The 17,030-nt window shown below is 43.7% G+C and overlaps 1 protein-coding gene across 1 annotated transcript in view; it reads left to right on the plus strand.

Moving 5' to 3' along the window:
• Positions 1-1,296: 1,296 nt before the first annotated feature.
• The window catches only part of SMLR1 (small leucine rich protein 1), a 63,976-nt gene continuing 48,242 nt past the window's right edge, over positions 1,297-17,030 (plus strand). The window contains exon 1 of the mRNA XM_029594562.1: positions 1,297-1,564. Coding sequence (XP_029450422.1) covers positions 1,432-1,564 — 133 coding nt within the window. The 5' untranslated portion in view covers positions 1,297-1,431. The remainder of the gene's footprint in view (positions 1,565-17,030) is intronic.

A 17,030-nucleotide genomic window follows, 5' to 3' on the forward strand; every position in this document is an offset into this window, starting at 1 on the left:
GCCCTTCCACAAGAGGTGGTGAGGATGAAAACAGTAAACAAATTCAAAAGGGCATGGGATAGATCCCTAAAGACTAGAGGATGGAAATTTAAAAAAAAAAGGGTGCATGGGGGTAACCTGCATAGAGAGACAGTTACTACCCTTAACAGAAGGCATGGGGATTACCACCCTTAACCAATTAGCCTCGATACTTATGATGCAACTGCTTCAATGGCATGGGGAAAAGGGGGAATTGGATTCAGAAGATATCTAATGCTGGACATCGACTTTTATGGTCTAGGGTACTGATATGAAGTCTTTAGGGTCAAAGGACAGGACTGCTTCTATGGCCAAGTCCAAATACAAAACACATTCAAGCAGCATTGTCTGAATTATCTTGAAGACTGCTCACCCTGTAAAAACATTGCAAGCAATAATTTTGTAATGGATTTGATGTTGCTTAGTTTTGATTGTAAATATTGCTACTCTGAACATAAGACTTGGAGGTACCCTGCATGGAACAACAGCTGCTGCCCTCAGCGGAGATATGGAGGTAGCCTGCACAGAATGGCAGTTCTAACATAAGAAACTTGCTGGGCAGATTAGATGGACCATTTGGTCTTTTTCTGTAGTCATTACTATGCTACTGTGTTTAGTTCATAGTATTCTGTCTACTCAAGAGGTAGGAAACTCTGAGTCTTGAGTGCCACAAGCTGACTGGGTTTTTTGGATATCCATATTGAATATGCACGAGACACATTTTCAGACAATGCAAGCAAATGCATCTCATGCATACTCAGGGTGGATATCTTGAAAACCCCACCAGCGCAGCACTCGAAGATCAGAGTTGCCTACCCCTGGTCTTCTTAGTCCAATAGCTTCTAAGAATACAGTGCTTTCTTTCCTTATTCCAGAATATCCTCCTGAATTCCAGGTCACTGAGATACTGTGAATACATGCAGATGTTTGGATTCTTTGGGTTAGAAAAGGTTGTATAAAATATTTAGCACAATTACAAAACCCTTGTCTAATTATTTCAGTGTATTTGAAACCAGTTTCAAACTGGTTTTACATGCATTCCACAGTTCTAAAGCTCATTCGTTTTGCAGTTGAAAACTGGTCTGAAACCAGTCTAAGAAAGTTAAATGAGGTATATACTATAGTGGCACAACGTAACAGTCAAAAGACTGAGAGTGAAGTTCCATTCAGGATCCCCACCAACCTGCACTGTTGTTCTGTAACTTCACAGCTCTGTTATCTTACAACCAGAGGGCAATCCTCTTGGAAATCACGGGTCTGCTCAAACAGAACAAAGTCCAAAACAGAATATTGCCATTGTCTGAACAAAGGCCGAAATGTGTGAGAGAGAGAGAGAGAAAGAGAACCCTTCAAAGCTGAAGCAGCCAGAGATTATTTCAGCGGCACTGCAGATCTTGGGTGAAGTGGATCACAATGACTATGGGTTACACCCTCTCAACATTTCTACGGGAGCTCCCTGGCTGGTTCCTTTTTGGTGGGGTCTTCCTGCCTGTGACCCTACTTCTGCTGCTGATCCTTGCTTACCTCAGGATCAAGCTGATAGAAGGTGAGTCTGGCCCTCAGGGAAAGAAGCTTGTTGGAAAATAACATTGTTTTGCTAATTACAAATGATAAAAGCTGAACAAAACTATGTGCATGGAATATATGTCTATTGACAGCGCTGTCAAAGTCTGTGACCCTGTTAAATTTTGCACTTTGGAACTAACCATTTACTTAAGCAGTATTGATCATTAATCTGTAACAGATTTGCCTTCAGTCATATGGCTTATTGTGAAGCAGGTGTCCCGGATACAATTTTATTTACCTTAATTTTTTTTCCCACAGTCATTTTTCCATTTATGTTTTTCAGTTCATTCGGGAATCCCCACTGAAGTGCTGACCTCAATAAAAAAAAATTAAAATTAAAATTAAAAAAAATAAATAAATTTAAAAAACACCTCTTTCAAACTCAGAGGATGTTCACTTGCTGTTTTCAAACAAGTAGGAAAGGCATGCAGAGGCCTGGCATGGTGAACGCTTTCCATCAAAGACTTGCTTAGAAGGAGGCGAGGGGTTTCTCACATTACATATCGAGGACCTGTTATGCTGCAGCCTCCGTATGCCTTTTTCCAGTTGCTGCCACATGGTCAAGCCTGAAAAAGAAAAGAGGAGACAGGGCAGTTTCAGAATAAACCATTTGATTTAAGGCCAAGCCTTAGGCGAACTGAGCATTTGCCCTAAGCTCTCAACTATGCTGGAGGGCGACTTATGGGAGGAAGGGGGCTCCAACCCTCCCTGATGTATAGCAGCTCCAGTCCTAAAACCCATGAGAAAAAGAATAACGTTTGAACAGTGGCTGATATTGCTAACGCTCAAGCATCTTCCTCCTCCATATGTAATTGCCTGCTCCCTGACCTAGCAAATAGAGAAAAATCTTTTTTTTGTACTAAGGAGCCCACATTTCTTTGTGTGGGTGGGTTGGGGAGGGGATTGTTGGGGAGGGCTTAGTTGTGTGGGTTTGGTTTGTATAAGCTGTGTATGTGGACATAGGGTTATGGGGAGTCTGGGGTAGAAGAATGTGTGGGGGGGGGGGAGGTGGGAGAGAGGGCATTGTGCATGAGTGTATTTGCGTTTCCAAGCCCTACCAATCAAAAAAGAGGAACTACTGCCCACCAAGATGGGGTCTATGGAAAGGAGAATGGAGACTTTGAACAGAGAGGCTAAATAGAGAATATGGGGGAGGAGAGTATGGGGGAGAGAACATGGGAGCAGGAGAGTAGGGAGGATGTGAGCCATACCCCTCTACTCACACACATCCCTCCCCAACTTGCAGTAAATACCTGCACATCCGGAGCTTCTGTAACACTCGCATGCAGCTCTTCTAAGTAGCTATGCAATTTCTTCTTGTCCTGTTAGCTCCTCTTTTCTTCTTCTTCTTCTTCCAGCTGAATTGGAACCATTGCTGGAATCCTGGGGTTGCGAGCCTGAGCCTTCAATTGCACCTAGTTGGGGATTTTTCTCCCAATTTTAATAGGCCCCCCCCCCCCCCCCCCCCTTTCCATTTTGGTTACTGCAGGGTAAACCTGCTTCTCCCATGGGACACCTTCAGGAACTGCACGGGAGGTGAGTGACACAGCGTTCGCAAATGGGAATCAGACAACTTCTGGGAGGCCCAAGGGGAGACTGAACAACACACAAAGGGACCACACCACTGATTTAGTTCCAAAACAAAAATAGATTTATTGTAGAATCCAAGTTAGTGTCCAAATTCAAGATAAAAAATCAAATTATCAGGGTACAGTAAAAAAAGTATAAAATAAAATAAAACCCTTAAAGAAAAAAAACAGGTAGAGTCAAGAAAAACAGTCACTTATAGATGCAGAACAGTGAATTACCCCAAAGCAGGGTTTTCTTCAGTTCTCCACCAGGGTCTCCAGCTCCTCTCAAGGACTGAGTCCTTTGGGAATGGCTCCCAGTGCTCTTTGCAAACCTCTCTACCATACTGGGAAGGTATAAATAGTTATACTCTCTTACTAACCAAATTCACTTGTTCACTTTTCTAACTACTTGGACTCCTTGGCGAGGAATCCCCTCTTTTCTCTACCCTTCACTTCAAACTCCACTCTCAACCGGGGCTCAGCTCTAGCTCGTGCTGGAAGAGCTTCAGTGGGAAGGAAGGAAACAAACCTTGCATCTTGCAGAGCACAAATAATACCAGCTCTTTTCACTCTTATTGAACTCTTTTGGGAGAGAGAATATTCCCGAACTTAAAAAAATCTTTTGTAAACAACCCTAGGCAGGGTTACAGCAGCAGCAGCAGCAGTCCTGGGACTAGCAGCCCTGCACCGGAGCTCCTTAAGGAACTGTTGAGGTCAGGAGTCAAGTACCAGAGCCTGCTCCAGAACCCTGCATCATGGGTTCCAGCTCTGGCCACCAGGTGTCACTCTTGTTGATAACCCTGACTCCGTGCCCACAGGGGCTGTCTTTGTAGCACCTCCAGCCCAGCCAACCAGAAGTATGGAAGACCTGATCCAGGAACCAAAGCAGGGACTCTCCATATAGCAGGATACAGCAATGCCGGCTAAACAAACCCTAGGGTTCCCTTTTACATAATTATTTCTAACATTCCATATGTTGGAAAGCATTTATAAAAAAAAACCTGTTCAAGTGTGCTCGATGTCAGCACTTCAATCAGAAGCCTGCAGTCCATAACTATAACAAAAATTTTAAAAAATTAAATATCGAGACTGAATAAATTAGGGTAGCAATCTCTGCTTCGCCATCTGCACAAGACAAGAAAAAAAAAATGTTTCTATTCTAAGGCAGAGCTCCCAGTCTTTTTTTAATGCACATATAAAGACAGATATACAGAACTGAATTCAATTACATCTGTATTTATTTTTAACCAGAAAAGAAGGCATAAAATATGGATGCTTTGAGTGCCTCTGAAAGAAGTAATTAAGGGACAGTGTGCATGTCCATGAACTAGAAACATAAAATGAGAAATGTGCGAGTGTGTGAGAGAATGGCATGGGGTGGCGGAGGAGGGGGATCTGGATTCAGATCCAGAGTCCATCAGTCTGCTTGAACCTGGGAATGCTGTGGGAGGTGGCCTGCTCAGACCCGAGAAGGGAGGGAAAGCAGTGGCTGCTAGTATAAGGTGGGAGTAAAATATGGAGGACAATTTAGATTAAAAAAAATAAACAATATGTATCTATGTTAAAAAAAATTTCATCTTTAACCCATTATGTCCCAAATTTTTAAAGAAACTATTCTCTAAATAGGACACTGGGACATAATGGGTTAAGAAGCAGATTCATTGGTTCTTCTAGTCAAGTTGTCAAATACAGAAATATAGAACCTCCCCATCCCAAAAAACCCCCCAAAGAAACTAATATGGAAAGAGAGCTGGTTTTAGTCAGATTATTTTAATTACAAAAACTAAAGTGGAAAATACAGAAAGCTGTGTTTAAAAATAAATGTGGCATACCCAGGGATGGGGATGAATGATGATTAGGGATGTGCATTCGTTTTTCCAGAATTAGGCAATTTCAACAAAATCGCCTAATTCGGAATGGTTCGGGAGAACCGAAAAACGAATGAATTTTTTCTGAAATTTTAGAAAAAATTCAGTTTTGGGTTAGCGTGCACTAGCTCCCATTAGTGCGCGCTAACCCAAAAATCGGGGCCTCCCCCCCAAAAAAACCCGAACCACAGGAAAAATGAAATTCCCGTGGGGGGGCCCTGAAATGAAGTCTGACGCAATATGAAAACCCGAAGCACATCTCTAATGATGATAGCATTTGATCTTGTTTTTAAAGTTTATTTATTATGTATGTCGGTTGTAAACCGTTTTGATTAATTCTTTTGAATTGTAAAGGCGGTATATAAACATTTTTAAATAAATAAAATCTAGTAGCCCTAAACATAAATTCACGGTCACCTGAGAGACTGCTCTGGTTGGCAAGTGAGCATGGTACAAAACATAAAGGGGCGGATTTTCAGAGCCCTGCTCGCGTAAATCCGCCCAAAACCGGGCGGATTTACGCGAGCAGGGCCCTGCGCGCCGGGAAGCCTATTTTACATAGGCCTCCCGGCGCGCGCAGAGCCCCGGGACTCGCGTAAGTCCCGGGGTTCTCGGAGGGGGGCGTGTCGGGGGCGTGTCGGGGGGCGGGCCCGGTCGTCGCGGCGTTCCGGGGGCGTGTCGGCAGCGTTTTGGGGGCAGGTACGGGGGCGTGGCTACGGCCCGGGGGCGTGGCCGCGCCCTCCGTACCCGCCCCCAGGTCGCGGCCCAGCGCGCAGCAGGCCCGCTGGCGCGCGGGGATTTACGTCTCCCTCCGGGAGGCGTAAATCCCCCGACAAAGGTAAGGGGGGGGGTGTAGACAGGGCCGGGTGGGTGGGTTAGGTAGGGGAAGGGAGGGTAAGGTGAGGGGAGGGCAAAGGAAAGTTCCCTCCGAGGCCGCTCCGATTTCGGAGCGGCCTTGGAGGGAACGGGGGGAGGCAGCGCGGCTCGGCGCGCGCAGGCTATACGAAATCGATAGCCTTGCGCGCGCCGATCCAGGATTTTAGTGGATACGCGCGGCTCCGCGCGTATCTACTAAAATCCAGCGTACTTTTGCTTGAGTCTGATGCGCAAGCAAAAGTAGGCTGATCGCGCTTCTTTTAAAATCTACCCCAAAAGGAACAAAATCAGTGCTTACATATTGTCCCAGCACTGTTCTCCCCTAGTTTCAAATTCAAAATTTCTAACACACTACATTTGATACCATAACTCGCCCAGACCTTTCACCATCCCTGTGCCCACAGGAAACATTTTTAGGGTTTTAATTTTTTTAATAAAATGACTTCAAGCCACCATATCTTACTTCTCCTTTATATGCAGCCTGCATCAGATAGGGGGGATTTTCAGCCTAGCAAAGGGTGTCCTTCGCAGAAAGTATTATGGTTCAGACAGAAGTCATTATGAATTGCAATTGAAAGACCCAGCCATGTGCCAAATCTTTCCTGCTGAGTGGGGCTCAGGCAGATTGTGATCAGAAATCAAATCAGTAAGAGCTGATAAAATCAGGATATGAAATAACCAGTTTGGGGACCTTGGTACTTGTGAGCCGATTTAATTTCTTTGTTTCTATTCTAAGCCACTGAACCCTGCGATATGAGAAACAGGGATGTGAATGGAAACATTTGAGAGGGGTGTTGGGGGGGGGGGGAATTCAGGTTTCAGTTTGTTAATCTTTGTTTTGGTTCATTTCATTTTCTGAAGTGAAATAAACAAAGAAAACAAAAAGAAAAAAAAAGTTTTTCCTCGCTCCTCCGAACCATGCTTACCCCTTCCGTGGGGGGTCTCCAATGTAGAAAGGTAGGGACTAATCCCCAGTCACTCCTGCCCTACTGGTTCCCAGATGAAAACTAGTTCCAGTTGGCCCCCAAGACTGGGGCCATTTGGTTTTATGCCTGTGCAGCATATGATCATCCCACAAAATGGCGCCAGCTGGCATTTTCCAACCAGAAGCCGGCAGGGCAGAAGCAACAGATTGCTCCTGCCCCCAGGGCTGGTGCGACCATTAGGCAGGACTAGGCAGTCGCCTAGGGCGGCGTCAGTGGGCGGGGTGCCACCAGGGCATACGAGGGTGCCATTTTCAAAATACGAGGGGATAGTAGTCATGGATTGCTTGCTACAAGAGAAAGAGAGAGAGAGAACTGAAAGAGGGTGACCATGTAACCCTATATACCAGTGATGGCCAACCTTTTGCGCTCAGTGTGTCAAAATTCATTTAAAAAAACGAGCATAACTCGGGTGGTGTGTCACTGCTAGAAAAATCCATAATTTTGTGATATTTGTAACTCTAATATTAATAACAAAAAGTTATAATTTTAATATATGTTCTATATTTATTAATAAAGCAAAAACAAATAATTCTTTGCCTTACCCGCTTAGTGACTTTTTTGTTGCTGAATTTCATTGGCTAAATCTTCAATTAAAACACTGTCTCCCCCTCCACCCCCCCCCCCCCAACTCTTACTCCTCTGGATTTTCTCATACACACATGCTCTCACACTCACTGGCTCCCTCACATACACACATGCACACACACACACACTGAACCCCAGGCAGGCTCCCATTCATTTTCACACCACTCCCGCTCCATCCTCCAGGCAGGCACCAATTCATTCTCACACACACAGACCCCCAGGCAGGCACCTATGCATTCACACACAGAGACCCCCAGGCAGAGTCCCATTCATACACATGCACACACTAAAGGCAGACTCCCCTTCTCTTTTGCCAGCAACCTCAGAACCTCTCTCATTCCTCTGCTGCCACTGTCACTGCTGCCGCATGGCTATTGGGGAGATGCCGATTGCTGCTACTGACACTGACGCCCATTCTGCTGCCTCCTCTGTGCAGGCCCCGTGGGCTTCCATTTTCTCCATGCTGATCTCGTACATTGTGAGATCCGCATAGAGAAAGTGCTATTCTTGCACATTCCCAAAGATTACATGTGCCAATCACTAAAAAATAATTTATTTTGTTTTTTACCTTTGCTGTCTGATCTTCATTTTCTAATTGGTTGGTCACAGGCTTTTTTTTTCCCACCTTCCCTTTCTTATTTTTTCCCCACCTTCCCTTTATTTTTTTTTGCCAATTCCTTTTATATTGTCTTTTTTCTGTTTCTTTTCTCTCCATCTTCTTCCCTCAAACACACAGGTTCTCATTCTCACATGCATTTCTCTCTCTCTCACACACACACAGGCTCTCACTGTCACATGCTCTCTTTCATACAATCATTCATACACACAGTCTCTCACTGGCACATGCTGTCTGACTCTCACACACACAGGCTCTCTCTCACTCCCACATGCTGTCTTGCTCAAGCACAGGCTCTCACTTCCACATGCTGTCTTGCTCAAGCACAGGCTCTCACTCCCACATGCTATCTTGCTCAAGCACATGCCATCTCTGCAAACATTCAGGTCCTCACTCTCACACACAATCTCTCAACTCATCTCATACACGCACACACACACACACACACACACACACCCCCTCTACAGGCCCTCAGCCTCTCTCTCACCTCTGGGCCTCCTCTTCGCGGGTCGTCGCAGGATGGGCTCTGCGGCAGCACTGCTACCAGGCCTCTTCCTCTTCTCGGGCCACTGCGACTTGGGATTCGCAGCTGCCCATAAACGCAAGCGCTGCTCCTCTTCTGCACGCGCCGATGCTTCACCTCCTTCCAGCCCACGTGGCTCCGGCAACGTTTACTTCCGGGGCGGCACAGGCAGGAAAGAGGAGGAGTATCAGCACGTTTAAAAGTGATCTTTTTCTTCGGGCCGCAGCCCTGCCTATCTGCCTGTCGCTGCGCCCGGGGGCATTGGGGGGGTGGGGGTGGAGGGGTCCGGAGGGTGGGGGGATACTAAAAAACTAGTTTTAAAGGGTCGGCGCAGCTGATAAAAAAAAAAAAAAAAGGCTCGGCACAGCCGATTAAAAAAAAAATCCTGATAGTCCACGAAACGCTGCGCGTGTCAGCAAAAAGTCTCGGTGTGTCACCTCTGACACGCATGTCATAGGTTAGCCATCACTGCTATATACCTACCACTTTCAGAGGGCACATTCAACTCCGGGTGGGTTTGGGGGGTGGGGCGGTGTTACAATGGTCGGCCTAGGGCACTACAGACCTTTGCACCGGCCCTGCCTGCATCAGAGACCCCTCAGGAAGGGTTACTCATGCTTCAGGATTGGGGGGGGGGACTTAAGGGGACAGTGGAGGAGTGGGGGGGTGAATTTCTCTTACCTAAGTCTTTTTTCCCCATTGACTTTCTCACTCAAATGTCAACGGAAAAAGAATACATTTCAGGAAACGGGGGTGTATTGCTTTGTTTCATTTTAAATGGGGAAAAATAAGCAATGTGAGTGTTTTTTGTGGGGGGGGGGGGTTTTCATTTCATTTCATTTAAAAATGAAAGCACACCCCTAGGAAATACTCAGGCTGAACACGGATTCTGCATTTCTACCTTGGATTGTGATTCTGTTGCTCCTATCTCTGTGGCAAGCCTCATGTTTACCTGCCCATGTTCTCAATTGCATCAAAAACTGGAATTCGCTGGAATCTGAAGTGGGTTCTGGATGCCGGGATCCTTTCAGCTACCATTTTCATAGGCGGCAACGCAGCAGGTCCCAAGCAGGCAATAAGTCCTGTGAAAATAATTAGGTAGGCAAACCAAAGTGTTACTTTTTTTTAAAACCCAGGTAAAATGACATGACATTTCCTGTTGAAGACTTCTTAGCCATGGTTCCTTTTTGTTTCTTATTTAGGATGGAAGAGAACATAGTACAGGCTTCCTGAAATTATCATTGCATGTACTCCCACTATAAACGTCAAAAAGGACACTTGTATTAACCAGCCACTTTTTTTTTTTTTTTTTTTTTAACAAGAGACATGGCAAAAGCTTCAGGCTAAGGATGGATGAATTTACATTTACAACTTGGGTGACAGTGACACTGACTCAGCTTCGCTTGGATCTTCATCCATCCTACCAAGCTGTCTCTGACCAGGCTCACATAACCTAGATTTGCAGTTCAGCTACAATGTTCAGAGATGAATTAAACAGTTGGTCCAGGCAATAATGAAGCAGCCTGTGACCCACCTCTCACTATCCATGTGAAAAGTAATAGCCATTACCCAGCCATACAACCTACTGCACTGTCTCAAGCTAGATTAAAACTAGTTTCAGACATGGATGATGTTAATTTTCCCTAAAAACTTTTTTTTTCCCAAACCATACAGAACAATGAATATGCCCTAGGCTGCAAAAATGATTTACCAGAAACATCTGCAAACGATCCCGCAGCTGGGTAGCTCTACCGCCTTTGGAAATCTTAGCATAACAAGAAAGCTGGTGCCACATGAATCACTCTCCAACAGTGGGAGAATCTGCCCTGGTTATTGAATTACCTGGCAAATCAGTCTGTTTATTCCGTTTTATTAAATTGGCTGTGGGCTACATCCTATTTAAAAGATCTGCCTCAAATGGCAGGCAGAGGTGTACAAAAGCTTTTGAATGGAGACCCCACCTGCCAAGGCATCATTATAAAATGTCTCCTAACAGAGCAGCTCAATGTACCTTAATACTTGTACATTTTTCCATGCTTGTAGTATAGAAGAGGTCATTTTCAATCTCTCTGTTTTGGGACAAAGTCCACGGGTTACTATTTACCCATGGACTTTGACCCAGTTTTCAAAGGAAAGTCTGTGTGTTCAATGCACAAACCTTTAGCTGCATGAAGGGAGGACAATTTTAAGATTGTCGATTTACATATATAAATCGTTATTCACACACGAAACTGGCTTTGAAATTGTCCTCAGACGGTGCAGTCATGTTTAGCAATTAAATTTCACTTCACACTAATTTTTCTTGAGCTCTACAGCCCGAGAAGACTTAACAGTGGAGATTAATGTTCTAATTTAGAAACAAACTACCTGGTGATATATATTTTGTGATAAATAAAGGCAATGGGGAAGAGCATTAGGACTCTCTTATTCCTCTCCTGCCTTTGCCTGCTCTCTCATGGAAGCACAGCGCTTCGGAAAATTCCATAGAACTCCCAGACGTGCGCGACAGATAAAGCCGTCAGACACTGCAGGGTTCCTTTCCATTTCAGCCCTGCTGTGCTTCCAGCAGAACTGGTACTATTTACGGGCTTTTAGTCACAGCAATTTATAAAGCACAGCAAAGAAAGCATTTTCTTTCCTAATGCCGTTGTAATGGCTGAAGACCATCTTTTTCCTGTGTTAGTTTATTTGGTTTTTTTTATAGATTTTTTTATTATTATTATTTTCAAGGCATAAGCATTTCTGTAATCATTTTTAAAAGCAATTGAACACTCGGAGAAAATTCTTTTTCACTCAACGCACAATAAAGCTCTGGAATTTGTTGCCAGAGGATGTGGTTAGTGCAGTTAGTGTAGCTGGTTCAAAAGGTTTGGATAAGTTCTTGGAGGAGAAGTCCATTAATGGCTATTAATCAAATTTACTTAGGGAATAGCCACTGCTATTAATTGCATCAGTAGCATGGGATCTTCTTAGTGTTTGGGTAATTGCCAGGTTCTTGTGGCCTGGATTGGCCTCTGTTGGAAACAGGATGCTGGGCTTGATGGGCCCTTGGTCTGACCCTGCATGGCAATTTCTTATGTTCTTATGGATTGTGGATCAAAACTCTATCCTCAGGGGCCTAAAGGCGATAAAATATAACAGTTCTTATTGTGCATGCCGAACAGTGATGACATTCTGCCAGGTCACACCAGATCGCAGGTCTGGAACCGTTTTGAACTTTACTTCCTTTTCTCCATTGCAGCTGGAGGGGAAGGCAGAGGCTGTCACTGCCTCTGACCTGTACCTTTTATTTCTTTAGAAAATGACCATTGATGATAAAAGTAGAGTGTGATGCAGTCAGGCTTCAAACATGCCCATTCATGCAATCCCCTCACGAAGCTAACAAGGTTACGCCGAAATTAACATGCACTCCCATTTAAATGAGAGATCATCAAATGCAAATAAGGCTTTACAGGTCCTGTCGGAAACAGAGTATGTTCTGAACACCTATTTACTGTGGACCCAGTAAAGGCTAAAAACTGAACGTTTGCCTTGGACCAGGTATTAACTTTTAGTGAGCTCCTTGTGTGAGGCAAAGTAGTATGAGAAGTCAGTTGGTGTCATTTTTAAAGTTGGCAGCAGAGCAGAAAGGTGCTCTTCTCTTCAGCATGAATCTTCATCTGATCCCTTGTAGTAAAAAGGCAGGTGGGACCCACCTAGGGAGGTTCCATTGGAGCACACAGGCCCCTTGATCTGGGGAATGTCATTGGGGGTCACCAGAGCCCTACCATTCAGCTGCAAAGATTAAAAGCATTCAACAGGCTTGGACATTGTTTAAAAATACAATCCTAGAGGCGCAGTCCATCTGTATTCCACGCATTAAGAAAGGTGGAAGGAAGGCAAAACGATTACCATCATGGTTAAAAGGTGAGGTGAAAGAGGCTAGTTTAGCCAAAAAAAAATCCTTCAAAAATTGGAAGAAGGATCCATCTGAAGAAAATAGGATAAAACATAAGCATTGTCAAGTTAACTGTAAAACATTGATAAGACAGGCGAAGAGAGAATTTGAAATGAAGTTGGCCATAGAGGCAAAAACTCATAATAAAAACTTTTTAAAATATATCCAAAGCAAGAAACCTGTGAGGGAGTTGGTTGGACCATTAGATAACCGAGGGGTTAAAGGGGCTCTTAGGGAAGATAAGGCCATTGCAGAAAAACTAAATGAATTCTTTGCTTCCGTGTTTACTAATGAGGATGTTGGGGAGATACCAGTTCCGGAGATGGTTTTCAGGTGTGCTGAGTCAGACGAACTGAACGAAATCACTGTGAACCTGGAAGATGTAGTAGGCCAGATTGACAAACTAAAGAGAAGCAAATCAGCTGGACTGGATGGTATGCATCCTAGGGTACTGAAGGAACTCAAAAATGAAATTTCTGATCTATTAGTTAAAATTTGTAACCTATCATTAAAATCATCCATTGTACCTGAAGACTGAAGGGTGGCCAATGTAACCCCAATATTTAAAAAAGGCTCCAGGGGCAATCCGGGTAACTATAGACCAGTGAGCCTAACTTCAGTGCTGGGAAAAATAGTGGAAACTATTCTAAAGATCAAAATCGTAGAGCATATAGAAAGATATGATTTAATGGAACACAGTCAACACGGATTTACCCAAGGGAAGTCTTGCCTAACAAATCTGCTTCATTTTTTTGAAGGGGTTAATAAACATGTGGATAAAGGTGAACCAGTAGATAAAGTGTATTTGGATTTTCAGAAGGCGTTTGACAAAGTCCCTCATGAGAGGCTTCTACGAAAACTAAAAAGTCATGGGATAGGAAGTGATGTCCTTTCGTGGATTACAAACTGGTTAAAAGACAGGAAACAGAGTAGGATTAAATGGTCAATTTTCTCAGTGGAAAAGGGTAAATAGTGGAGTGCCTCAGGGATCTGTACTTGGACCCGTGCTTTTCAATATATATATAAATGATCTGGAAAGGAATATGACGAGTGAGGTTATCAAATTTGCGGATGATACAAAATTATTCAAAGTAGTTAAATCACAAGCAGACTGTGATACATTACAGGAGGACCTTGCAAGACTGGAAGATTGGGCATCCAAATGGCAGATGAAATTTAATGTGGACAAGTGCAAGGTGTTACATATAGGGAAAAATAACCCTTGCTGTAGATACACGATGTTAAGTTCTTTATTAGGAGCTACCACCCAGGAAAAAGATCTAGGCATCATAGTGGATAATACTTTAAAATCGTCGGCACAGTGTGCTGCAACAGACAAAAAAGCAAACAAAATGTTAGGAATTATTAGGAATCAAATGGTTAATAAAATGGAAAATGTCATAATGCCTCTATATCGCTCCTTGGTGAGACCACACCTTGAATACTGTGTACAATTCTGGTCGCCACATCTCAAAAAAGATATAGTTGCGATGGAGAAGGTACAGAGAAGGACAACCAAAATGATAAAGGGGTTGGAACAGCTCCCCTATGAGGAAAGGCTGAAGAGGTTAGGACTGTTCAGCTTGGAGAAGAGACGGCTGAGGGGGGATATGATAGAGATCTTTAAGATCATGAGAGGTCTTGAACGAGTAGATGTGACTCGGTTATTTACACTTTCAAATAATAGAAGGACTAGGGGGCATTCCATGAAGTTAGCAAGTAGCACATTTAAGACTAATCGGAGAAAATTCTTTTTCACTCAACACACAATAAAGCTCTGGAATTTGTTGCCAGAGGATGTGGTTAGTGCAGTTAGTGTAGCTGGGTTCAAAAAACGTTTGGATAAGTTCTTGGAGGAGAAGTCCATTAATGGCTATTAATCAAGTTTACTTAGGGGTAGATTTTAAAAAAGAGCGCGATCGCGTACTTTTGTTCGTGCAGCAGGCGCAAACAAAATTACGCTGGATTTTATAAGATACACGCATAGCCGCGCGTATCTTATACCGTAAAATCCTAGATTGGCGCGCGCAAGGCTGCCAATTTTGGGCAGCCTGCGCGCGCCGAGCCACGCAGCCTGCCTCCGTTTCCTCCGAGGCCGCTCCGAAATCGGAGCGGCCTCGGAGAGAACTTTCTTTCACCCTCCCCTCACCTTCCCCTCCCTTCCCCTACCTAACCCACCCCCCCAGCCCTATCTAAACCCCCCCTTTCCTTTGTCCCTCGATTTACGCCTGCTAGAAGCAGACATAAATCTATGCGTGCCAGCGGACTGCTGGCGCGCCGTCATCCAACCCGGGGGCTGGTCCGGAGGCCTCGACCACGCCCATGGGCCAGCGCCACGCCCCCGGTCCTGCCCCCGAAACGCCGCAACATTTGGCCCCGCCCCGACATGCCCCCTTTAAAAAAAAACCCGGGACTTAAGCGCCTCCCGGGGCTCTGCGCGCGCCGGCGGCCTATGCAAAATAGGTGCGCCGGGCGCGCGAGGGCCCTGCTCGCGAAAATCCGGGCGGATTTACGCGAGCAGGGCATTTAAAATCCGCCCGTTAGGGAATAGTCACTGCTATTAATTGCATCAGTAGCATGGGATCTTCTTAGTGTTTGGGTAATTTCCAGGTTCTTGTGGCCTGGTTTGGCCTCTGTTGGAAACAGGATGCTGGGCTTGATGCACCCTTGGATTGACCCAGCATGGCAATTTCTTATGTTCTTATAGGATGGGGAGCTGACATTCTTGTCGGATTGAGAGGAGGTGAAATGCTCCACATGTGACCAATCTCATTCATTTGTTAATTTATTTTGATTTATTATTTGCCTTTTTGAATAAGATTACATTTTAGTTTTATTAGACATATCTGCAGCATTTGACACACTGGATCATACAATCTTACTTGCACACTTGGAATCTATTGGAATTATAGGCACTGTGCACGAATGGTTTACCTCATACTTACTCAATCACCCTCAAAACAAATAAACATTGGTGCACATAACTCAAGCTGGTATTTCATTCCTTCAGGTGTTCCACAATGCTCTTCTCTCTCAGCCCTCCTTTTCAACATATATCTGCTCCCACTCTGCCGCCTTCTTTCTGAGTTGGGCATAGATTTCAGAATCTATACCTATAATAAACAATGTTTTATTCCATATAATGTTTCTTGGGATAACACCATGTCCTTTGTCACTTTGCGCATAAATTCTACATTTATACACAAACCACTACATTTATACTTTTAACCACTATCCCAAATTCATCACATTGCCCTCCTAGTTTATTGAAAGTTGATGGCCATTCTATCTCAATTGCAAAAAAAGCCAGAAACCTTGGTGTAACCTAACACATATCCGCAGCTGTTAAACCCTCAATCTTCAAAATTCATTTATTGAAACGGCTAAAGCCATTTCTTGATAAAGAATGCTTTCGCTTAGTTCTACAAGCTCTGATTCTTACTAGCCTATCTGTAACGCCTATCTGTATAGGCCTCCCAGCCAATTCAATTTGACCACTTCAGTTAATTCAGAATGCAGCTGCTCGCATATTAGCAAATTCTACTATGAACATATCACACCCATCCTCCGATCCTTGCATGGGTTACCTATATCCTTTCATATACAGTTCAAAATTCTCAAGATTTTTCATAATTTAATGTACAATAACTCTATATCTGTCTTATGTACAACCTTACGTATCTACAGACCTGGTCGACACCTCCATTCAGCAAATAAAAATCTTCTAGACATTCCTAGTACTAAGATAGCTAGACGATCTCACTAGAAAGCGTGCTTTTTCTATCGCTGGGCCCACTCTCTGCAATGCTTTACTTGAATTTATCCGCTTAATGTCTAATATTAAAGAGTTTAAAAAACATTTAAAAATGCACCTCTCTAAAAAAGCTTTTGGCAACACAGGATTAAAAAGGTTTCTATCAACATAGGTTAATATACTGAGGCATGTCCAGAAGTAAATATTTTTTCCTTTTTGTCCTTTTTTCATTGTATATTTTGTTATACTGTTTGATGATTTTATTATTTTTAATTGTCCTAAGCAGTTTTATTGTCTAACTTTGTGAATGTTATATTGTAAACGCCCCAATCAACACTGTTTGCAGGGTGTGGCATATAAACATCTTTAATTAATTAATTGATGCACACACCCAGGTTAGGGAGTCAAAACAATCTTTATGAGGAAGAAATCCCCCCTGCTAACTGGACTTTTCATTTTGAATCAGTTTGTATGGAAATTTCTGGCACCTAATATGGACCTTTTTGTGTTAACATCCACATTACAACTAAGACCACACTATTGAGGAAAAGTTTTAGTATGTCCTTAGTAACATGTATTACATAATATGTTAAGTGAGGTTTTAATATACACATTTAATGCCTGGGTGGGCGAGTCCCCAAGAGCACACAATAATAAAATACACCCTATTTGCCCAGTTCTCCAAGGATAGCTTAACTTCTGAGTAGTCCAGGGATCCCTGTAGGGGGAA

This window comes from Rhinatrema bivittatum, chromosome 3 (genome assembly GCF_901001135.1).
Source record: "Rhinatrema bivittatum chromosome 3, aRhiBiv1.1, whole genome shotgun sequence".
Lineage (NCBI taxonomy): Eukaryota > Metazoa > Chordata > Amphibia > Gymnophiona > Rhinatrematidae > Rhinatrema > Rhinatrema bivittatum.